At 37.9% G+C, this 26,669-nt stretch overlaps 1 protein-coding gene and 1 non-coding gene across 2 annotated transcripts; both read right to left on the bottom strand.

Annotated features, from left to right (window-relative positions):
- Window positions 1-357: 357 nt before the first annotated feature.
- On the bottom strand, window positions 358-25,858 carry Smp_148120 (ctd sr related rna binding protein; the record flags this gene model as incomplete). Its single annotated transcript, XM_018788919.1, has 11 exons — window positions 25,719-25,858; window positions 25,279-25,684; window positions 25,041-25,246; window positions 22,927-23,090; window positions 18,883-19,102; window positions 17,621-17,842; window positions 14,731-15,017; window positions 9,589-10,541; window positions 4,039-4,242; window positions 618-950; window positions 358-515 (listed from the first exon to the last, which is right to left on the bottom strand). The coding sequence occupies exons 1-11, from the start codon at window positions 25,746-25,748 to the stop codon at window positions 358-360; spliced, it is 3,183 nt and encodes a 1,060-aa protein (XP_018654414.1). The 5' UTR covers window positions 25,749-25,858.
- Smp_tRNA_00164_Pseudo_TTG.1.1 lies at window positions 14,350-14,420 on the bottom strand. Its single transcript has one exon. It is a non-coding gene (tRNA).
- Window positions 25,859-26,669: the final 811 nt, after the last annotated feature.

Below are 26,669 nucleotides of genomic sequence, written 5' to 3'. Positions count from 1 at the left end.
AACAGTTTACGGACATATATATAAACAGTGGTACTAATTTATTTCTCTCTACATTACAAATAGATAGATATGTACACTCATATGTCAAGAAGAAAGCGTAGATAAAAACAGTAATTATAATCGATTAACAAATAGTATCAATAAAGTAAGTACTACTACTACTTGCTCTTATTTATCATTACAAATCTTTGTATCATCCAAATTTCCATTTGTAATTAATCAAGGTTTATTACCGCCATTAATCTCCATTTAAAAGTGTATGTACACAAATTGTAGTATTTTCTTCTTTTTTTTGGAAACTAAACATAAATATACACATTCACAACCAAGAAGACAGTCCGGAAATTATTATCATCATCATCGTCCAGGAAAACCACCTCTAGAAAAATTCCGATATCGAAAAGGTAAGCCGACAACGCCACCACCACCGAGAGGTGGTGGAGCGGGAGGAGTGACAGTAGTACTACCGACAACACGAGGTGGAAACATTGGTCGATTAAATGTTTTCATTTGTCCTGAATTAAGCATAAAAGCATTAGGATTGCAAGATAGCGGTGGTATAGTTGTTTGATTATTATTAATATTATTATTAGACCATTGCATATACATAGCACTACCGCCACTAATGGCACCAGTAGCAGGATTCGCACCACCGAGAACACTATCATTATTCATTGGCATTCTACAATTATTCAATGGTAATCCAGACCCCATCGGACGAAATCCAGACTCCATTTGTACTTGATGATGAGGATGTCGTTGCTGTGGTAATGGTAAACGTTGTTGCATTTGTTGACGTAGTCCAGATTGTTGACAAGTGAACAATGGACCAGGTGGACGAGGAGATATAAATGTCTTTTCATTTATTTGCATTTCATAATTTAAAGAAGATGAATTGTTATTTGAATTAGATGGAATACGAGGAAGTTGATTTGATTGAACAAAATGACCTTTTAAATAAAAATAGAATCAAAATAAAATCAATTGTTGATACAATGAAGCAATTGGATCAAAAAAAGATCGTTACGGCGGCATGCTTGAATATCTAGGTACCTGTTCATTCCATTTACATACTTCAACAAGTTATCTGATTTTATTTGTTTTAATACGTCATTACGTCCATTAATCGCATAACCTATTCAAGTACGTTTCTGAAAGGTATACAACCTTTTGTTGTACAAGTTACAAAAGGCTCAATCAGAGGTATCTTAGTTGCTGGCAATATGTATGCAGCGAAAAGAATGTACATTACTTATAGTTGAAAGCGTGAGTCAATTGAAGCTAGACCACCATGGAAAACCTGGTCTAGCTTCAATTGACTAACGCTTTCAACTATGAAAATACTAAATCTCCACAAAACCCCTTCTGATAATTAGTAAATTACTTAGATATCGATTGACTGGACTGCTAACTTCTATCTGGCGATCACTCAATATTTATCGTCAGGATCCACCAAGAAGTAAAAATCGAAGAATTTGGGAGGACACAAAGAGTGGATGCACCTACGCCATTGAAAACGATTTTGAGCCATGTCATTCAAGGTCTCTAACCATCGATCGCTATCAACTCACGGATCCCAGGTCGTTAAAACCAACATTAATCCAACTTCCTTTTCAGGTCCCACAAGAAATACTCTTTCACGGTGTGAGCAACCGAGAAGTGATATTAGCGGTCATACCCGTAACAACACACGAGACCAAGTTGGTCACATTCAAATCTTTTCTACACCTCCTAATAACTCACTTATCTCCACTTTAGCGGTGGAACAGTGGTTAGCTATAAAATATTTTTTCTTAATTTTCAATTAGAATTCCATAACTGTAAGTAATACAAGTTAGTGTAAATACTGTTACAGACTATTGGTATTATTTAGTCTAACAGTTGAATCGAGTAGCAGTTGTATCATAACACCGATTACCACGATGCGCTATGCTGACTAGTGTAGGGGATGGTTGAAAGAAAGTTAGGGGTGGCCAAACCAAAACGTGGCATCAGTGCTTGAAGTCACTCACTTCTAGTCTGAGCCATGTTGGCAGATACAGACTACCTGGTTGGGATTTGCGTGACTATCGCAACCAATGGTTGGAGACTCTGGGTGACATGGCTCAGAATCAATCACAATGGCGTAGGTGTATACACTCGTTATCTTCCCTTAAACTATAAGATTAAAATTGCTTCATAACGTTCTTCCTTCCTATACTATATCCTTATATGCAACCTATCTTTTATATACTACAACCACTAAATTAACTATTTCTATGAATCCGGTGTTCATATTGTTGTGCTAACGAGATATGGCAACTTGGACCGATGTATATGTGTGTCTGGTCCTACGTTGCAGCTGACTGACTGAATCCAACTAATCGATATGCATATAGACGAGATCATAGACAATTTATTTAGAAAAATAAAAACAGGATAAGTTAATCTTATCCATTACAAAGTATTTCCCATTTATTGTAATACAATTTTCTCATCAAAATGTCTTTTGTTTAAAACATCTTTAGGATTTCACAGAAGTTAGAGTCGACTTTATATCATCTTAGTGCTAGATTCATGAGAAAAGTCCATTAACAATCCACTAGATAGTCGATCAACGGTCGGAAATGACAATAGATGGTACATACGTTCAATTTTGTTCTATAACACGGAAGATTAATGTACATTCCGGTCTAGGGTCAGCCGTGATATCTTTACGGTCTTAACTGTATAATACACTTGAACCACTTAAAAAGAGTTGCTTGATTTCAGTGTATATTATCTCCATAAAAAACTCTCATCATTTCATGTATTTTTTAAGTTTTTCTTGAAGTTAGCAGTAGCTCATCCAGTGCACTTATCAGACAGAGATCATGTACATAACACGGTTGCGTACCTTACCTTGATGACCTAATCCGAAGATATTAACAGAAACAGCCATTCCTTTAGATCCAATCATACCAAGCATATCATTCTAAGAGCAGTAGGATTTAAAGCAATAAACTACTCATCCAGGAGTCCAATTGTACTGCTGAATGTAAAGTGGTGTGATGCAGATAAGATGTTCCCCTCAGACAACTAGCATTTTCAGCGATGATGCTTTTCTACAACGAAAGTAAGGGGTTAAAAAGGATAGGCCCTCAAAGTAGCTCACTACTTTGCGCCGAAGATTTCCAGTTCCAGAGCTAAGGTCAGAAAAGTATGGAGTCAATACATTGACAAATGCTCACAAAATGGCCGCGTGTGACCACTCTCAAACAGTTATTCCTTGGACTCTGCAGTTACGCTTTCAAGTCGTCAAGACCGCCACCTCTCTAATCCAGTTTTATTTTCAGGTCCCTCAAATGTTTTTTCATGGTATGAGCAACCAGTAAATGATAAATACTCTCATACCTACAACAACAACACTCAAAATCACTTTATATTTAAACTTTATACGAGACAATTTAGAGGAGTTTAACAAAAAAGTATCGACACTATGTAGCGTTGTACATTCATATATATTGGTTTATTTGTTTGTTTTTAAACAATAAATTGTGGAAGGTAACCTTAGTCAATAATTACACCGATATAATTATAGAAAATCTATTGTATGAGAAAGGGTGGGCAAAACGGGTCAATCATTTAGTTAGTTAAGACTACTGAATTACTTTAGATTATTATAGCACATCAGTCAGTCACAATGTAGAACTTCGTACGTACGTACGTACGTACATCATTTCGAGTTGCCATACCACATTAGCACAGAGATGAAGTTGTCGATTCACATCCCATATTGGTAGAAGTAGGAAGAGTATAAGTACTATGAGAAAGATTAGGGTTTGAAGATGTTATTGAAGGAGTATAATACAGTGAAATAAATTTGGAAAGAGAAAAAGGATAGGGACATGAGGAATTCAGAGGATTAGAATTTGGTAGAACACAAGGAGTGGATGCACCTACGCCATTGCAAACGATTTTGAGCCATGTCAAGATGTAATAAAGGCAGTTTACAAACAGAGGTAGTATATCTTTTTCGATACCAGACAAAAACAAAACAGTATACACCTAAGGACATACCAACAGGAATATTTGAACTGGATGGTTCGGAGAAACGTACATCTGACCAAGAAGATGAATGAGGTGGAAGCATTGTATTGAGACGAGGTAACGTCGATTGATTATTGTTGTTAAGACCTGGTGGAAATGACATGTTGTTGGGAAATCGATTTGGTTGATTTACTGAATTCATATAAGGTTGTTGTTGAGGTCTAGTTTGACCAGCTGATGGGTAAGTGAAGGAGAAAACAGAAAAATAAATGATAAAATACGTTGAAGAAGCACATGAAACAATAGTTCACTCATATGATTGGCTAAAATTACTTAAGGGTTGTTCATATCTATTCGTTTTATAAATAACAAGGCTTCTATACTCAAGATTCTAATACCAGTGTCATTTGCCAAAATAAAGATTTGTATACTCGGCTTTTACCTACATTGTTTATGTAAGGCGAGGGCTGGTGATAGCAGTAGTGTGAACCTACATTATTAATTGACTATGGAACGGTGGCTTCGTGGCATAGAAATCCATCTTCGAGTCAACTAGTTGCGAGTTTTAATCTCTACCAACATACATATGTACAACAGCTGAGTGCATTGAAATGCGGCCTTTAAAAATGGAAGAGATTCGTTGGTTAGTGGTATTTGATCACATATGCTTTATACGCACTGCTCGTTTATGTTGGGACCGTTGAGTGAGCACTGTTGAGGTTTAGATTCAGAGTACTAGATAAAGATAGCAAATCAATTGATCAGGCAGTAAATCTACATTGACCGGGGTGGATTGAATATGCACTATGTATGTTCAGCCTCGACAAACAATGGTTGTAAGTGTAGAAACGGGTTGGAAGAAAGCGAAAGCCACCCACATCAAAAGATGACATTAGTTCATGAAGTCATTAACTACTGGTTTAAAATATGCTTGTACTTGCAGACTATTGGGTTGGAGTTCGAGTGATAACCGTAATCAATAGTCAAAGACTTTAGGTCACAATGATGCAGAAATGTTTATACTTTATCTTCCTTTCCATTTAATCTCTGCAAAGTATAGTCTTAATGTTTAGTCTTCTTTGTTATCATTATTAGTGCATTATTTTGATTTCTTTGCAATCCAACTTGCCCCCAAATACCCTGGTACGGCCGAGAGTGACGAGAGTCCGCTTTCCCTCTCCAAATGCTCTCACATGGCCAGCGAATATATAGCCTCTGATAGGGAAGTCCTACTCACTGCCTTCTCGTAGCAGGGCTGTTGTTCACGAAAGTGAGAGGACGAAAAACGAATATCCGGCGCTTTAACCGGGTTGGTGGACACAGAAAGTCCACCTAGGGGAGTTGAAAAACCCTGATTCTAAACCAATGGTGCACATGGGCTCCCGTATCCTGAAGGAACAAATGGCGAATGAACCAGTTATTCGTCACCGGCTACTATGGGACTGCATCTCCTCACGATGCTCCACTGCCTTGTGGGTTAGACCTCTAGGTCAAAGGCTGGGGGTGTGGCCGCCTAAGAAAACCACCTGCTTCAGTTTTGGCACCTGGGCAGCATCACAGCCCTCACACAAATCGAATGAGATTTGTGTGGCGCATATGTATTTGGTGCCAATATGTATGTGTATAAATAAATAAATAAAATGTTAACAAGGTATGGCCATTTGGGCAAACGCACAACTATATCAGGCTCTATGTCGGTGATGTCTGCTTGCTATTGTGAAAAAATTGTCTGATACTTGTGAAAAGAGTTTGAATATCAAGGTATCGTTTGTTTTCTAACTGTTCAAAACAACTGAATCTTCTGGCAATGGGACCATCGGCATACAAGATTACTTTACCACGATATTCTCCCGGAAAAAATACTTTTGCATAATGTCAAACGGATAACGCTACCTTACAAAGTATCCACAAACATCAGGTTCTTCTAGTATTCACTATGTTATAATTCAGTTTGCACAATTTAACATTCTTTATTTATTTATTTAAACACATACATATTGGTACAAAGGGGAATCAGATATATATGCGCCGCACAAATCTCATTTATTTGTGTGAGGGCTGTGATACTACCCGAGTGCGCAAAATGAAGCAGGTGGTTTTCTTAGGGGGCCACACCCCCAGCCTTTGATCTGAAGGTCTGATCCATAAGGCAGTGGAGCAACGTTAGGTGATGCAGTCCCATGGTAGCCAGTGACAAACGATTGGTTCATACACCATTTGTTCCCTCAGGATACTGGAGCCCATGTGTACCATTGGTTTGTAATCAGGGTTTTACAACTCCCCTAAGTGGACTTTCTGTGTCCACCAACCCGGTTAAAGCGCCGGACATTCGTTTTTCGTTCTCTCAATTTCGTGAACAACACCCTCGCCACGAGAAGGCAGTGAGTAGGACTTCCCTATCAGAGGCTATATATTCGCTGGCCATGTGAGAGCATTTGGAGAGGGAAAGCGGACTCTCACCACTCTCGGCCGTACCAGGGCATTTAGGGGCCAACATTCTTCCCAACAGATCACTCCATATGATGTTGCACTACTTGCTTTTAGCTCGAATAGAAACGCTTTCTTTTTTCTTGTTTTCAGGTATTGATGTTTTTTGTATATTATTATTGTTATTATTATTATTTGTCACCCTATATACCCAAGAATATTGTATATAATATTAATATACAATTATTGTACACACCTGATAAATCAATTGCATTTTTCGTATGTAGAGCTACTACATTTCTACTTCCGGACTATCTACTGAGGTATGTGGAAAAACCTAGGAGGCAGTATTTACATTATTTTTCATAGTAAAGTGAATGGCAGTAGGTAGATGTTTACGTCAATTTATTAAGTCATATCAACTAATTGAATGATGTAATAATAATATCTTACATCATGGACTGACCTTAATTAGATAGCTATTTTATCCTAGCATAGGACTGCTGGAGTTTTAATCACGTCCAGTGTGAGGCGATTGGTTCCTAACCGATGATATTAAAAGACGATTGCTCAATCTTAGAAGTTGATTGAAATTATAAAAGTCAACCAACAGATAACAACATAGAAGTCTAAAGTTTGAGTGCTCTTTGCAAAACCTGAAAGCAACGAGTTTGATCACTGATGTGGATAACGATTGCTGAGAACTTTCCAAATAGGACCAAACAGATGTCTAGTCTTTCCAAGTTTTTCATACTTATCCACGATCCCTATACAGTAATAACAATAATAATAATAATGTGCACTTACGTGGAAGAAATGTATGTGGTAATAATGGTGGTCTGTTGTATGGTCTAAGCCCGGCAACACTTGAAGTTGACAATTCCGGCTTTGGATTTTGTTGTAATAATTGCTGATTTGCAACATGTTGATTATTATTTGCATTAATTCCAGGATTCCACTGACATCCAGGTGTAGTGGTTGTTGAATGAGGTTGGGATGATATAGTGGCAGGAGGGGGAGGGGTAATTGACGGTTGTGTAGGTGGTGGTGGAGGAGGAGGCGGGGGAGGCGGTGGTGGCGGTGGGGGAGGTGGTGGGGGAGGCGGCGGTGGTGGTGGAGGAGGCGCTCTAGAAGCAGTAGTTGTATTGTTCTGTTGAAAATATAATGGTTGTGTGGGGACTGACATACGTGGGACTGATGCTTTGAAAACAAGAGTAATAATGAAAAATAACAAGTAATTTAGTGGAATTTAAACGCAATTTATCAAATGGCTATGAAATGGAGTAGTAAAGTAAGAACGTGGATATATAGATGCAACAAAATAATAATTGATATGACTGATTTATTGGCATGAGTAATTGTTGCATTTTGATTATCTCATCTCCAACGCAAAAGATGGCATAATGTGAGATTTAAGTTTTTTTATGACTTAAATGGACGGATAGAGATTTTTGGACTCGGCTTCAAGCTACAATCCAAGTGTGAGAGGTGGTGATGTTATCCGGTTGCTTAAATTGAAGGTGGGATGGGGTTCGAACCTACAAACCAGTAACTAAAAGTCCATGAGATACAAAAGCTTAGTAGGCATTCAGATCGTGATTTAAATATACACAAGACTACCACCTGATGTGTTTATTGAGTTAACAAGTGACAGTGATTATTAATTTGGAACGATGTATTTGTTCAGTGTTATAGAGCTTTAGATAAATGATTCTCCTTAACTGATACTAATTCGGTGGAGCAGTAGTTTGTTGATTAGTAAGGTGTTCAAGTTTCAGATAATAAGTTTTAGTTTCGAACCCTGCACCATCTACTTCAGTCTGAATAATCAGATATTATCACTAACTAGTCCTTTGACTTTGAGAGTGTGGCTCGTAGGCAAGTACATGTACTTTTTACCTGGTAAATGGGTTAATAAGTACATTCATAAATACATGAAACCTATCTATTTACTTATCAACTTCATACAGATCAATTGAAGAATATTAGTAAAAAACCGATTCTACTAGTTAGTGATACTTCTGTAATGTTGTGCTAAAATACATTCGATTGTCCCCACCCGTGTTCTTGTTCACTACAATACGAAACGTAGAACCTGTCATATATGTCAATTTGATTCAATTTGCTACACCATATCAACACAGTCATATGAAATTATCAAGACAAATACCAGAGTAGTAAAAGTGATAATACTATCAGTAATAGTAGAAAATATGATTTGAGAAGAAATAAGTGAATTCGTAGAATACAAAGTAAAAGATGATTTTTAAACTCGTGATCTAAAAGAAGCCAGAGAATGAATGCATTTAGACCATTATGACCGATTTTGGATTATTTCATTTAAAGTTTCTAACCATTGGTCACATAATTCACAAGGACCGCAGATAAGTCACCTGAGACCTACCATCATGACTCAGTTCAACAGTTGAAGATTTCAAAGACACAAGTAAAACGTATCCTAATCGCTTCAGTCATTGTAGATTTACTAAATGACGAATCGATTTGCTATCTTTAACTAGTACTTTGAATCTAACCTTAACATTCCTCAGTTTGCGATCTTAAAATACACAAATGATCCTTCAAATTCATCTATGGTCAAATACTAATAACCTATAAGCACCCTCTATTTTTAAGAGGCAATGTTTCATAGTCATAAAGCAACACTTCAAAGGCCCCTATGATCAAAAACCCTTCGGCCTATCCACATCTACTTTCATAGACTACTGTGCAGTACACTCGCCATTTAGTCAGTAGACAGACACCACGCCTATACCACAATTGACATAACTTAGCAAAATTCAACCGAACTTTCCGAATTCATCACACACAAACACACCACGGCTGACCAGACTTCTTAGACAAATGAAGTGGTCAATGCACTAAACTGCTTCACATCCTAACATTAGTTTATGTGTTGGTCTAGATCAGTCCTGAAGCAATATTTTGCATTTAAGAGACAAAACCCACTTTAAGTGAGCTTGCGTTACTGCTCAGAATGATAAGAAGACTTTGCACGTTATCAGTATCTCCACTAAGTGAAACTTTCTTCTCTACGTTATTTTTATGTCAGTGTGTATTGAAAACTAACAATTAAGTTAAAATCAATCAAAAACACTCTAGAAAATATTCAACAACAAAAAACAAAGAACATACCCGCTACTAAAGGTAGGATTAATGGGACTGATCGAGGAACCATCGGTTGCATTGGTGGTACAGGACGAGTTAATACCATCGGAACAGACGGTGGTACAATAACAGGAGAATAGACTGATACTGATAAATTTGTCGAGGTGTTTGTTGTAGATTTTTGAGTGGTCGGTGTTGTTTGTAGCCTCTTAACAGACTTTACATTAGGAGAACTAATCGATTGTGTTTTACTATCATTATTATTAGTACTGTTCATCATGATCAAACCTCTAAGTCGAGGATCAGTGAGAGATTCTTCATCAACTTCACCACAACCAGCCAAAAGATCATCAAATTGGGGACGTGTTAATTTTACAACTTCTTCTATCGGTAAATAAGTACAACCTTCATCAGTATCCCAATAATTAGTGACATAATCTTCTCTTGATTTAATACCGAGATTTGGAGCCCAGGCTACTTTAATTTCTCGACCACTCATTGTGGATTGATCCATTTGAATGACTGCACGATGTGCAGCTCTTCGAGTAGCAAATGTAACAAATGCACATCCACGTGGTGGTATGAAATTACATTCAATTACTTGACCTTCAGTTACTTCTGAACAAAGTGCTGTTAGCTTGCTTTCAGCTAATTGTTTATGCAAATGACCAATAAATACTGTATGCGATAAAATCCCAACATGATCTGGTTTCAATGTAGGCAAGCCAAGATGTTTTCTACGACGTTCACGATGTTTCAAGTCGGATTCAGTTGGTGATACTGATGCATTTGGAAACAGACTATCATCAAAACGTCGACGAACAGGACTTAGAATAGGTGAATCTGAAGCATACTCATCAACAAATTGATCTGAGTGTTCAGGTTCATTGTCGGATATATCAAGTTTATGCGATTCAAGAAAAGCATGTCGATGATGATGAGAATGAGGAGGACCAACACGATCATCATAAGAATCGAGACTATCAAAAAAGGAAATGATAAACGGAAGTTGCAGATTGAGAAGATTCTCAAGAATAAATTCATGTCAAAAAATAATAATAACTCACTAAGAAGAATTGTCAATTAACCAATCATAATATTAACAGGATATTGGTTATCATCAATGTGGGACAACCTAGAACAAAGTTGTATCAATTCAAGTTACCGCAATATCGTAAACCAATAATAGTGAGAGAGAGAAAATAAATTAGATGACAAGCAAGAAAGGGTGAATAGTTTAAACTATAATCTGAAATATCAACATGAGAGATAGAACAAATGAGACTACAGAATGATAAGGTTTACAATGACATTTAACATAAAATTTGCATAAAGAATGAGTGAATCTGTGCAACTAGAACCAGTGGAGGTAACTGTGATCAGAATTGGTTACCTCAAGTGGTGTTCGTCAGGGCTGTCCACTCTCCCCATTCTTGTTTAACTTTGTCGTCGACATGCTTTTGGAGATAACACTTCCATCATCTCAATCTCCAGGAGTTGAACTTTTACCAGGAGGCTCACTTATTGACTTAGAATACGCCGACGACATAATTTTACTTGGTGAAGACGCTGACAAAATGCAGTCTTCTGACCACCATAAGCAACAATGCAGGCATGTTCGGGATGCGATTCTCTCCCTCGAAGTGCAAAATGTTACTTCAGGATTGGGTTGCATCGACACCTGAACTAATGATAGGGAGTGAAGTAGTTGAGCGTGTTGACCGCTTCACTTATCTTGGGAGTCTCATCAGCCCTTGTGGTCTGGTGTATGACGAAATCTCAGCACGGATACAGAAGGCTCGTCTAGCTTTCGCCAACTTGCGCCATTTATGGCGTAGGCGAGATATCCGTCTAGCAACAAAAGGACGGGTTTACTGTGCAGCAGTCCGTTCCGTCCTACTTTATGGCAGTGAAACATGGCCCATAAGAGTAGAGGATATTCGTAGGCTACTAGTATTCGATCATAGATGTCTTCGAAGGATTGCTCGTATATCCTGGGACCACCGAGTAAGTAATGCAGATGTTAGGAAACGGGTACTAGGTAAGGATGGCAAATCGATTGATGAAGTAGTGAAACTTCATCAGTTGAGATGGCTGGGACATGTGTTACGTATGCCCAACCACTGTCTGCCCCGACGTGCAATGCTTTATAGTGTAGAAGCAGGTTGTAAGAAAGCTAGGGGCGGCCAGACCAAAACATGGCATAAATCCATGAAGTCACTGACAAGTGGACTGAGCCATGTTGGTAGGTGTAGACTACCTGGTTGGGACTCGCGAGATGATAGCAACCGATGGTTAGAGACCTTGAATGACATGGCTCAAAATCGTTTGCAATGGCGAAGGTGTATCCACTCTTTGTGTTCTGTCAAATTCTAATATTCTGAATTATTTGTGTCCTTTTCCTTTTTCTCTTTCCAAATTTATTTCACTGTATTATACTCCTTCAATAACATCTTCAAACCCTTATCTTTCACACAATACTTATACTCTTACTACTTCTACCAATATGGGATGTGAATCGACAACTTCATCTCTGTGCTAATGTGGTATGACAACTCGAACTGATGTACGTACGTACGAAGTTCTACGTTGTAACTGACTGACTGACTAGAACCAATATTGAGTCATATCAAATAGTCTTTATACATATGACTATAAAGTCGTGGACACCTAACGGGAAGTTCATATCTGGAGCGGTGATTGAATGAGCGAAAATCAAATATTATAAAAAGATGATGGTGGCTAGCAAACCGCTTAATCATTTACTTCAAGATTCGGACCGCACTCCATCTATTCCGATTTGGGCACCTGGGTGGTAACATTGGTACTCACACCTAGAGTGTGGCTTATGCCCAAGAACCTGGTGAATGAGTAAAATTTATCTTTCGTATATCTATCAACGCGATACAGTTCAACAGTTAATATTATAACCTGGCATCACAGCCTGATTCGGTCACTTCTAACTTTCTTCTAAACCATTCCTATACTACCCAACATTTTTCATTAGGGTAGGCGGTGGTTGGACATTACTTACTTGCGCCTGTTACCCCTCGTCGAGGAGCATAGGCCGCCCACCAGTAGTCTCCATCCAACCCTGTCCTGGGCAATCCTTTCCAGTTAACGTTCATCCTTTTCATATATGCTTCTATTTCCCGGAGTAATGTGCTCTTTGGTCTTCCTCTTTTCCGATTCCCTTCAGGATTCCAAGTTAGGACTTGCCTCGTGATGAAGTTTGATGATTTCCTCAATGTATGTCCTATCCACTTACAACGTCTTTTCCTAATTTTCTCTTCAGATGGAAGCTGGTTTGTTCTTTCTCATAGAAGGCTGTTGCTGATGGTATCCGGCCAGTGAATGTTGAGTATTTTGTGTAGACAACTGTTTATAAATACTTGTACCTTCTTGACTATGGTTGTTCTTCAGGTCTCAGCTCCGTACGGTAGAACTGTCTCGACGTTCGTATTGAAGATTCTGACTTTGATATTGGTTGAGAGTTGTTTTGAGTTCCATATGTTCTTCAACTGTAGGAATGCTACCTTGCTTTGCCAATCCTCGCCTTTACATCTGCATCAGATCCTCCTTGTTTATCAATGATGCTTCCCAGGTACGTGAATGTTTCCACATCTTCCAGAGTTTCTCCATCAAGTGTGATCGGGTTGGCGTCCACCGTATTTTATTTGAGAATCTTGCTTTTTCCTTTGTTTATGTTGAGCCCTTTTGATGCAGAGGCTACTTCTACATTAGTTGTCTTCATCTGTATTTGTTCGTGTGTATGAGGCAGGAGAGCTAGGTCATCTGTGAAGTCAAAATCGTCTAATTGGTTCTGAGATGTCCATTGTATTTCGTACTTCCCCTCAGATGTCGAATTCTTCATAATCCAGTCAATCACCAGAAGAAAGAGAAAAGGGGGGAGTAGACAGTCTTGTCTGACTCCGGTCCTTACTGGAAATGCATCTGTCAGCTGTCCTCCATGCACGACTTTGCACTGTAGCCCATCGTATGAGTTTTGGATAATGTTGACAATCTTCTCAGAAACTCCATAATATCGAAGAAGTTTCCATAATGCTCTCCTGTCCACACTGTCAAACGCCTTCTCATAGTCAGTGAAGTTGATGTACAGTGACGAGTTCCACTCAACTGATTGTTGTGGTTGGACATACGTCACAGATTTTTCAGATACCGTAGCTGACAACGATTCACAGTTTTATCAAACAATTTTTCATCTTTACTGAGTACCCTAAATCCAACCTCAGCACTAGTAACTCTGTTTTCCTGTCATATGCAAGAATTTTTTTAAGATAACCATGATCAACTACTCATTTAACAAACCGAGTCGTTACGCAATATACTCGCGCCTTTCATAGACAGACAGGCATTTCAGATACGTCATAGATGATAAAACCCAATAGGGATTTCTGAGTTCATCCTAAAGTTTCGTTAGCTACCATCCAACAAGATCTGACGAGATTTCTAAGAAGTGAAGTGGTTAGTATGCTCAACTACTTCGCTCCTTATTATAAGTCAGAGTATGCGTTGATTCAGATCAGTATTGAAGTAATAACTCGCATACAGAGGCGGAGGAATTCATCTTCAATATTTCTGCTTCCAATAAACATTTTGTTTGAAGATAGAGCACATAAAAGAGTAATATATTAGGAAATTTAACAAAAAACAAATAGGATTATGGTAAGCAAAGATGGATAGTGGCTAGCAGTGGAATCCAGTTTGACGCGCGTTTCGTCCTATTTGGGACTCGTCAGTTGGATGTACCTGCATCTCAGAGTTGATGTTCACTCTGGGACTCGAACTCAGTACCTTTCACTTCAAAATCAATCGCGTTATCCCCTCGGCCACTGAGCCCTTATAGCCACTTCCTTGTGCAATGGGGTGAAGTTTAAATTCACTTAGTATTGTTTTGTTTGAATCTTCTCATTGATGTTTTAGGACTGTAACTGGTCAGTCTCTAATTGGCATATGTGCATACTGTGCGTATTGTCTCGATATAGTCCTAAAACACCAATGAGAAGATTCAAACAAAACAATACCAAGTGAATTTAAATAGGATTAGTTTTCATTCAACACTGCTGTAATACTCAAAAATAAGATACTACCTATTAGCATTCATTATATCAAGATAGAACCGGATAAATGTAGAGACAACAAACTTACCGACTATATTTATTCCGAACTCTTTGACCTGATGAAATATTCCAATCATCACAATTTTCATAATCTGAGACAAATCGATTTGAATGTTCTCGAAATTGATGAACATGATCGTTATTATAATTAATATTACTATTATTTCGATCGGAAAATGAAGAATTATCTGATGGCAAATATCCATCTACATGACTAGTTTCTCTATCGAAATTATGCACTGGATGCGAATCGTATATATGATGTTTACGGGAACCCTGAGAGATATTGGAATCACGAAAAGCAACATCTAAGGGCTGATAAAACACATTGTTTATAAAAATAGTGTAAACATAGATAACAAGTTATTGGTAAGCAAAATGATATGAACATATATGTTGAAAAATTCACCTGGGTTCAGGCAAAAAAGTTTTCTTAAAGGTTATTTTTAAAGCTCTAAACTGTGAGTTTAAACATGAGTTCAGAGGTTCGAAACTCGTAAAAATACAATGTCACTAGATGTTGTGAGAGGTGATAAAAGGACGTGAGAAGGGTTAGTCGTGGAGATAAGAGAGTTATTAGAAGGTGTGGGAAGAATTTGAATGTGACCAACTTGGTCTCGTGTGCAGTTACGGGTATGAGGGCTAATATCACTTCCCGGCTGCTCACACCGTGGAAGGGTATTTCTTGAGGGACCTGAAAAAGAAGTTGGATTAGTTTTGGACATAACGACCTGAAAGCGTGACCGCAGTGCCCAAGGGACAACTGCTTGAGGTCGGTCACACACGACCTTTTTGTGGGTAGTTTTTGTGTTAGCTCCGTACTTGTTTGAACCTTACCGCCGGAGACCGATATCCGTGGGATAAGGCGAGGTGTGCATTTTTAGGGTCGACCTTTTCTAACCCCACCCCTCCTTGTGGGAAGGCAGCATCGCTGTTATGCTGGTTGTTTGAAGGAAACACCTTATTGCTGTCACACCTCTGTACAGTCGGCAGTACGACTTCTCCTTCGGACCTTGGGATTGCTGCTTTTAGTCTTACCGCTCTTCAACCGACCTGTCTAGCACGGTAGGACCTTGAGGAACGTTTGTTCCAGCCAGTATAGCTTGATTGTCTCATCACGATAACCAAGCCTGACCACCACGTCAAGGTAGCAGCAACGGTCGGGTGAGGTGGTCAACAGGAAACCCTGGACTCGGGTTTCGTGCTACTTGGCACTCGTCAGCAAGGTGTACCTGTAATCTTGAGGGAACTGGTGCTCCCTGACGGATTCGATCCCATGTCACTCAGCTTCACAGTCAGAGACGTTACTACTGAGCTACCACTATGGGATTTGAATCGATAACTGCATCTCTGTGTTAATGTGGTATGGCAACTCGAACTGATGTACGTACGTACAAAGTTCTACGTTGTGAATGACTGACTGACTGACACTAGATGTTGTTGAGTAACAAGGAAAAGAAACACGTTCAAGAGGTGCTATTTATTGTTCTAATGATTCACTTAGTTACTCTCTTACTCTTTATTCACTCGAAATCAAATTAAATTGGCTAAAAAATAATCCAGAAAGCAGTCGGTTAATTTTAAATGACGTGCTTAGAACATTCTTGTCTGTAAGTACAACTAGTATACTGGCTCCAAGAGGAATATCTATAACTGAATACGATATTTTGCAAATATCATAAAGCTATTTAAAATAACTTATATTACACTTTAGTTACGTGTCATTAGAGTACAACAAGCAAATTTTCTTAGTAATATTTACCATTAATTTGAATTTTAATGGCAAACATTATCAGTAGAGATGAATAGTGGCTAGCAGTGGGATTCAGAACACCGGTTTCGTCCTATTTAGGACTCCTCAGCTGGGTATATCTATATTTCACAGTTGATTTTCACTCCGGGACTCGGGCTCAGTACTGTTCACTTCAAACGCCATCGAGTTATCCACTTAGCTACTAAGTTCAGATAGCCACTGGATTGTGCAATGAGGTGAAGTTTAATTTATTTGTATTAGTTGTTTGAATCTTCCCATTGATGTTCAAGAATGCAATTTATCAATTCTGGGGTGCAGATACATCAAGCTGACGAGTCCCAAATAAGACAAACGGGCACCCTGAATTCCACTGCTAACTATTATCTGTCTGTGCTTATAGTACTTGTGACGTAATGGCAATATCGAGGCAATGCGTGCAGGATGTACATTTACCAATAAGAGACTGATCAATTTCAGTCCTGAACATCAATGGGAAGATCTAAATAACTAATACAAAAGGTCTTAATGACCAAGTTTAATATTCTGAAGTACTAAATTAAATAACATAAACACCTTAAAATATAAAAACCGATAAACGTATCTTCAGTGTACCTCATTCAGCAAGTACAGGTCAGTGTATGTGAGGCTTTGAACTCGACTAGTGAGACTATCTCCGTTGCGTTGAACCTAAGTAGATATAATAAGGATATAGTCCACAGAGCAATGGAGTAACACTAGATGTTGTCTAAGAGGAGTTAGAGGCTGAAGAATGCTCATAAGCTATTCGCTCCTTAAGAATCCTGAAGTTTATATCCGCGTATTTTTTACAAACAGAGGTTTCCAACTCTTCTAGTTAATCTATTGGTATACACCAATACCGATGAAATGCTGAGTCTGCTTTTGTGGTCTTGCACAACTCAGAACTTCGATAACGTTTAAAAACTTTCATAGAAATATTATGTAACAACACATTACATAGAGGCAGTCAATCAAGGACACCAAGACAATGTACTTAAACTTTTGAAATAAAATTCAAAGTGTCCAGTTTAGAAGATCAAAATCAAGCGCTTTTAACATGATATTTGTGGCTGGATCCTTGATAAGCAGACAGAAAGACAATATCAGTCATTCATACATAATAATAACAATTTAATACTAAACTTACTTTGGAGTCTAAATGTTTCGAACTAGTTCTATTTGCAAGTTTATTCTTTTTTGCTAAGTGAAGTTTTCTATCACATGATTGTGGTAGAATGCCAGAATCGTCTTCAGCATCTGATGAACATGGAGGTGTTGTAGGTCGTATTAATCTATTTGAATCATTCCGAATACATGTGTCTGTTTTTAATTTGACTGAACTAACTAAACCACCACGGTTATCTGTAGGCTAGAAAAGCAAGAGGCAAAAAAGACAATATAGTTGAATGGAACATTGGGGACCGTTTGATTTTATTTTTGGGCAAATGAGGTAAATCGACTGGAAGACCTTTTATCAGGCTGCACGAACAGTGACTTGTTGGTTAAAATACTCAATTTTAGTTCAATTGGTGGTAGGTTCACACCTCGCTTCACAAAATTCTGTTTAGGTGGCCAGGTAGTACCATTATCCCTCACATAAATGATGGAACTCAAAGCTGAGTGCAGAAATCTGCACTTGGATAGGTGATTTACAGAGTAATCTTGATCTTCGTTTTATTGTAGCTCACATATTTTGAGATCGATACTTTATTTATTAATTTAAACACAAAATTTGTTACAAGGATGCACCAAATACATATGTGAAGGATGGGATACTGTCCGCGTACCCAAACCGAAACAGGCTGTTTTCTTAGGGAGCCATTCCCCGACTGTTGTGACAAACGTATTCCAATCGTTTGTTAAATAGCATAAAATCTAGAGCCAGGGGGGGCTTAAAACAGACTATCATCAATTAACCAACAATATTGTGAAAATACTGGGTCATTTATGTTAAGATGAATTTTATAAAAAGATTTTAGAAAAAAAACAGACGAATTATTAAAAAGATAAGAACGTCTACCTAAGGAAGTATGTGAAATACATACTGTTGTTAACCACTTTTCTTTGACGTACGTGTAACTGAACAAGAGAAAAAACAAATCGACCGAAGAAATGTTCTTGTTTTCAAATTAACTCTGCACCATTATTGGTTGTGACATGTATTATGTATACTTAACCAGAGCCTGCCTTGACGCGTGATCTTTGCCGTAAACGTAAATAAAAGTCCGTAAAGTCAATGACTATTAAAATAAGTTACATCAGTAAGTGTAGGCTAGGTGGCTGTGGTTCATGCAATAACCACGATCGGTGGTTAGAGACCCTAGATGGTGGTATGAGATAGGTGAATTCACTTGTTATCTTACATTGGATCATGAATTTGAAAATTAAAACACAACAACAACGACTAACCCGAATTAGTTTTATATCATCTTCTAGTTGACCAGCTGTTACACCATTGATAGATCGAACAATAGTATTTGATTGTTGTTGCTGATATCTTGAATGTTGTTGATGGTGTTGATGTTGGCGTTCAGCTCGTGCTTGATTTAATTGTTCTTGTAATACACGAGTATGCGCCAATGTATCAACCATAGATTGTATTCGTGCCAACAAATTTGGATCAATTACACTGAGAAGTGAACACGAAGAAGAAAAAACGAAAAATAGAGTAAAATCACTGTAATTGTGGAATAAAGGGAACAGTAGCTATGGGAACGTGATACAATGACTTCTTTAAATAAAGAGTTTTATCAACATTTTGGACACAGTGAACATTCCATTCACCTACACACAAACAAACAAAGACTAACACTGAAACGATGTGATGTGATACCAGTGATATCAGTAAATCCAAACAATTGTGGATATGAATTCGACAGAAGAAACGTCGGAATTTTAAACTAGGGAAACTCCAAGATTACCAGGAGATTTCTAAAATCATGTCATTCAGATCAATCACAAACTAACAAATACATCAATACAGACTTAACCTATGAACCCATGAGGAAGAGATCAACTAGTTACAAGACTACAGCTAAACCAACAAAGGCAAATAGAAACAACAAAACCTACGAAAACAACCACTCACAAACGTAACCATTGGAACGAACTGATAGGACACTTATGAAATAACCGAAAAGCTCAACGCAATATAAGTAGGCGCTGAAGATTTTGTCAAGAATGGCAATGAAAGCTTCCTAATTAAACTATTTAGCTCAGAGAACACAACGCAAAAAGCAAACATTTTGAAGTACTTCATAAGGACACAAACAGGTTATACACAAGTGAGTAAAACAGATTGATTTTGAAAAAGCAATTAATACATAACGCAAAATTTTGGAATGTTCAAAGTAATAGGACAACACAAAAATGTGGTCAGGTAGAAAGTTTTGTTGTTCTCGTGTGTGTGTGTATGTGAAAGAAATCCGACTAAACTACATTGTCACAAACAGTCCGGATGATGAAATTGAAGTGGTCAAGCTTAAGTACATGTTACTTCATTGAAAATCGAAAAAAATCTTAAGCATATTGTATGATTTCCCTTTGATTTAATTAGTAATTTTATCTATGACACAAAACATTTTGATACACAACAGGGGACCCAGTAAAAAGAAAATACTCTCCATATAAATTAAAATAACATTGTGGAAAAAGGTAGTAATCATTGAATTAATAAATGAAATGAATAACCAAAGTATCTACTTAAAGGTGCACTTCCACTACGAACATAATCAAGAAGTTCCATTTCACTTTCGAGTATGAAGAGTGAACACAATCTATCCAATAAATGCGAGAACTAAGAACATAAATACATTGTAGATCAGAAGGGGTTTTGTGGATATTTCAATATTTTCATAGTTGAAATCATGAGTCAATTGAAACTAGACTACCATGGAAAACCTGGAAGCACTGGACGGCCGTTTCGTCCTATTATGGGACTCCTCAGCAGTGTGCATCCATCTTCTTGATTATGTTCGTAGTGGAACCCAAGACCTACCAGCTTCGCGCCATTGGATGCCGGCTCAGTGGTCTATCAGTTAAGTGCTTCGGCGCGAAGCTGGTAGGTCCTGGGTTCAAATCTCGCGGGTGCAGGATCATGGATGCACACTGCTGAGGAGTCCCATAATAGGACGAAACGGCCGTCCAGTGCTTCCAGGTTTTCCATGATAGTCTAGTTTCAATTGACTCATGATTTCAACTATGAAAATAAATACATTAGTTTATGAAATTTGAGATACATCAACTTTATTCCTTTTAAAATACTTTCAATTTATGGGAATGTATTTTTGTTATATCTGAAGCGTTACGAATTCACTAGTAGCGAAAGCAACAAAGACTTGTGACCGGGGACCGATAAGCTAGCTATTCTGACGCGACCCAGACCCAGCTAACTAGAGTAAGAAGTTCAAGTTGGAAGCGGGGAAGTTATATTCCGTAGCAGCCAGAAGCACAGCAATCAAATAAGGGAAAAAGTCAAGCGTATATATACAGCAACAGATTGTCCCTGGGCATCATTAATAAATAGCACACACAAAGAAACAATAGACCAATAGCGTTTCAGATAGTTACAAGTGGGAAATGTGATGTGAAGGTAAAAAGAGCGCGTTTGGCGCGAAAACAGCTAAATTCAAATTTCCAAAACAAAATTACAAAATTAAGCCACTTATCAAGTAAGTTCTGGGGATTGGACATCCCCAACAATTTTCCTTAACTCTACTCCTTCTGTTTAAAACATCACTAGAATTCTTACAAAGATGAACCAGGCTCATTAGTTTATTTGTTTAATATTTCATATCATTTCTATATCGTTCTAGTGTTAATGTGCATAGAAGGCCTTCCCAAATTCACTTCAGTAATGATTTGAAGAGTAAATTGACGATCAGAACGTACAGAAGGCCATATAAGTCTTATGTTCTCATCCATACAGGAGGTCGATAGTTGTTCTGACCTGATCGATGTTATTTACGCCTGACCTTTTAGTCAGACTAACGTCGTAGAGAGACCAAAGATGGAGCAGATTAGCATAGCTTACTCTGAATTCCAATATATGTAGATTGACCTCATTTAGCTCAAGCTAAGAACTAAGCATGAGAATAGTCACTACTCAGTAGTCGATTACTACAAATTAATACAACTTTAAAAAAACATTGACTATGTCGTACACTTTATAATCAGCTTAGATTGATGTAAATTACTTAGAATGACAAATAACGAGCACAGATGCTAATAACACCACTCCAAAAGATATTCATGGTAAAGAAAACACAGTCGTAGTTGTGTGACGTGATTCGTTTATAAATTACGACTGATGTGTCAAGCTACTAATGATACTTACTTAATTACGCCTGTTACCCCCCGTGGAGGAGCATAAGCCGTCCACTAGCACTAATGATAATGGACTGAGTAATTTTATCCGTTTTGAAGTGAACCTTCTAGTGACTTTCTAGCTACTACCAAAAAATAATAGCTTGATTGATTTGCTTCAAAAGTGGTCAGCAATATGCGTATCAATGTTTCTAATAACTCCTTTGTTAATAAGCTATATAGTGACTTAATTTACATCGAATCAACTGATAGATCTGTCCTACATTAGTATGAGCAATGATTGTTAACTGACCAGACTTTTAGGAAATTCCTAGTATCTCAAGAACCTCTTCAATTCACCATTTTTGCATTTTTCCACACGAATTAGTGTTTCTTACTTGTCGAAACCCATGGATGGGAGAAGGTATCAAGTCAATCATAATCAAAGCAGAGTCTGGCACAAGCATGTATTTGCCTAAGTCGTTGTATCACATGTTAGCAAGATGACAAAATTAACAAGATGAATGGTAAAAAGAGTCCGGGGAATGCATAAACTATGATAATGAAAAAGACTAAACATTGAGGAAAAAGTTTGCGAAGAAATGAAAGTGTATGTATGAAGGGATACTAAGACTCAAGATCTAAGGGAAGAATAAAGGAGTTAATGCATCTGAGTCAGTGACAGATTCTGACAGGTCATAAAATGTCTCTAGACACTGACCGCGGTTAACCCACGAGTTAAAGCCACGTGACCTGGATTTACCAACATGGTCTAGTTAAATAGTCAATGAGTTTATGGACCGATGTTACCATTTATTGGCTTGCTTGTTCCTACTTTTTTTCTAACTTACTCCTATACCAACATTATTCGTCAATATAGGTGGTGGTTAAGCGTAAAAGTCGTGGTAGGTAATGGGCCTGAATTTGAAGCTACAACCTGTCATTGACAGTTTAAGATTTAAATCATAAAGTCAACAACTCAAAAACACTATTACGTTTAGTTGAACTTGGAATTAAAACTAAAGGTCAACTGACTGACAGATTCGTGCTCAATTACAATCGAGTTATTCTTTTCTTAAATAAAAGAGAGAACCCATTGCTATGTATGTACAATTTGATTATATCAAAGAACAAATAAAAACAGCCTACTTTAAATCTTCACTAGCTTGTTCATTAGCAAGTTGAACTGTTGCTGCTTCTGCTCGTCTGGTTAATTCTGACATAAGAATATGAATTTGAGTCAGCACTTCAGGATCAATTGTTTGTTCTTGATTAAGCAATGCTGATTGTTCAGCAATCTTTTTTTGTAAAGCCTACAAAAAAGAATTCAGAGAAATTTTTGGCCATGGAAACATAAATATAGCATTATTCCGTCCATTTTTCTATTTAAAAAAAACGAATTAAGTTTCAACTATTGTACTTGTTAGCTAAACGCTGTAGAAATGAATATACCGATAAGTTATGGAAAATTGGTAAATTTCTTTAAAACCAGTAAGAAAATATTCTTTTATAATCCTTGTTAAGGAGTCGACAATGTAGGAAAATTTGACAATTATAATTATTCATTCAGCATAGTTCTGATAATCTTCGTCTTCCTTTTACACTATCTAAACCTTCATATGAACCTGGAATTTAAGTGACCAGACTTCTGATGTACTGAAAAATCGGTTAACGGCAGAGACAAAATGATTTATTATTTATTTATTTGAACACATAAGTATTGGTACAAAGGGGCACCGAACAGATATGCGCCACATAAGTCACTCGATTTGTGTGTGGGCTATGATACTGCCCGATTTCTCAGGCCGAAGCAAGTGGTTCTCTTAGGGACCCACACCTGGAGCCTTAGATCTAAAGGTTTGGTCCATAAGGCAGTGGAGCAACGTTAGGTGATGCAGTCCCATGGTAGCCGGTGACCAACAGTAGGTTCATACGCCATTTGTTCACTCAGGATCCTTGAGCCCATGTGTACAATTGGTTTGGAATCAGGGTTTTCCAACTCGCCTAAGTGGATCCTCCGTGTTCACCAATCCGGCTGAAGCGCCGGACATTCACTTTCCATACTCTCAGTTTCGTAAACAACACCCCCGCCACGAGAAGGCAGTGAGTAGTGCTTCTCTGAAAGTGGCTGTATGCGCGTGGTCATGTGAGAGCACTTCGAGAGGCAGAGCTGACTCTCCCCACCCTCTCCCATACCAGGGCATTTGGGGGCGCTATAAAAAGAACGTTCTATGCAACAAAGCTGTCAACAATGTTCACTAGTAGGAACCTGTTTTCTGTATCCGTAAAGGATAAGCTTCCTTGTCTGGTCACCTCCATGTGCATTTAAGAGACTGATGAAAGCAAACAAAGAATATGATCCAAAAGAATTGAGTGAACAGAAGATTGAAAACAAGACTTATACGAAGATGGAATTAATATGTCTAGACAAATGAGACCGATTTCCAGCCCAGTTCCTTGAGGCTTCAATCTGTTTATCATCTTGGAAATGACATAAAATACAACGAAGTGGATTTATCTAGTAAAATGTTGGTTAAGACAAAGCTTAGAAAAGTGGATTTATCTGAATTACTGTGGCAAATTTCTAACTAAAGGATAAGTATGAATCTGAAACTTAGCTCTACATACCCAGTCAATAGCCGGTTGCTCACTTTAAGTATTATAAGGAAAGGGATATAAAGGGTGGTTGTGACTTGGTAGAACTATACCGAGCAGTATCACCAACCTTAACATATGGTGTGGCTGAAAGCCAAGTACGCGGACCTGTACTCGTAAATTAACGAAAACCTGAAGCAGGAAACGCAACTCTTTTCCAGACAGTCATTATACTGCAACTCTTACTTGCAAAGTTTGATACATGATGCCAGAAACACGAGCCGCTCAAATTAAGAAAAGGGCTCTCTAGAATCATTACCGAAGTATTGTTATAAGCTTAGTACTGGAAATTACTGCTGTTATCTTTTTATGTAAAGTTAAACTTCATCCGCGAAAACCCGTAAGATCCAGGTTCACTACATGAATCGACCTCGTATATATTAATGAATTACTGATTACTCAAAAAAATGGCTAGCACCACCGAGATAATTTATACGAACAAGTTGTCTGTAATGTAAGTCTGGTCATATTATGCTTTTATCGGAAAATTATTTTGACTTTAAGTGCATTGCACGTACCCGCATTACTTCAAACGATTTAGAGTGACGTACCGACATAAAATACGGATATGGTTATGAGTCTATTCGGAATCTCACAGCAAAACTCACTTGTAGTTGAAGTAGTTGGACCTTGGCGCTTGTATTCCTTTGAGCGCAATCACTAGCGATTTCAGAAGCAGACACTGCATTATCGACTTTTGATACACAGTTATTTACAGTTGGAGGCATTTCTGTAGCTTGTGAAGGGACTGAAGAGTCTGTGATCATTTTCTTCGTAGAGGAATTATTTAGTGATTCAATGATGACCTCTTTAGCTAAAAAATAACTAATTAACATAAAAGTTTACCTTTTTCAACAACCTGTGGATTTTTGGGATCCGATAGAACACCGCACAGCGCATTTATAACTTCATCTGGAAAGACGGAACTTTTCTGCCACAAATACAACATGCGCATTAACATTGGCCTATCTTTTTCAATGCAATTCATAAGCGAAACGAATACAGGCACTAGGTTGCGAAGGAATCTGGGTCCATAAACATCCTTCTCGCGATAAAAGTACTGAGATTGTCTAACAATGGCATCGATTACATACAATCCAGGGACTTTGTATTCCGGGGAACACTTCGCTATAAACTTCTCAACACTTTGTACCACATGTTTGTAGTATTTTAAAGCCTTTATAGCGGCCCTTGTTATTGAAGCCATTTTTGCTCTAGAAACCGGCAGCTGTGAATCTGTTAACGATCTCAACTAAACAAGCTAGATCGTATGAATTACAACTAACCTCGGTGTTGAAAGCCGCAACCAAGTCCATTTCCTAACATAAGGTTTGGATTTTATGTCAGCCAGTTGCAACGAACCCCAGAAGTCCAGCGTACCTTACAGACAAACAAACCGATACGCGTAAACACAGAAACTCGTATTACGCGCAACGCCTTGCACATAGATTTATATCAAATATCAATACCTCTAACTCGAGAATATGCAAATATATTAAGGCGGTTACGAATAACTGAAGTGTGGCAAGCTAAACGCTTAATGTTATGTGATATCTCTGTCGGCAAGTTCCGATGTTTATTGGCAGTAGGACACTTGTGAATCCTAACAGAAATCTGTATGTAAAGACACGGAAATTTTTCAAGAGATTGCAACGCAATGAGATCCTGAGTGCCTTTGAATGCATGGAACAGATAACGCCTGTAACACATATCCTCAACTGTTCACCATATTCCTATTTACCCTGAGAAAAGAGCAAGCAAGCTGAAAATAGATAGGGTCAAGGAAAAAACCGAGTGACAGGAAAGTAAGATATGGGAGGAATAAGCATGCTGTGCGAACTCCCTAAATTTCTGAAAGTGTTTCCGCCTTAAAATGTTACGTTCTTAATTTATAGCTTCATGAACTTTGGGATTTAGAGGTACTCACGTATAACTGAGGGATCTCAATGGGCAATCCAGGGAACCGGTGTTGTCAATCATGTCCTGGACTTGATACTAAATCTCTTATTGCGTCATCCAAGGAAAAGCCTTCTAAGAGTGCCTTAATTAACCAAGCACACTTTTGTTAAAAATGTATATATATTTTTTATATCTATACAAAGTTTGAAGATGTAATTTCAGAAGCCAGTAATTGGAGAATGAACATAAACGTCAATAGGTATCAATGCATTCATATCATAAATTCTTCTTTGATATGCCGAAGATTTCCTTCTTATGCCCACCAGTAAATAAAGGCA

This window comes from Schistosoma mansoni, chromosome W, assembly GCF_000237925.1.
Source record: "Schistosoma mansoni strain Puerto Rico chromosome W, complete genome".
Taxonomy (NCBI): domain Eukaryota; kingdom Metazoa; phylum Platyhelminthes; class Trematoda; order Strigeidida; family Schistosomatidae; genus Schistosoma; species Schistosoma mansoni.
This window is presented reverse-complemented; position numbering and strand designations above follow the sequence as displayed.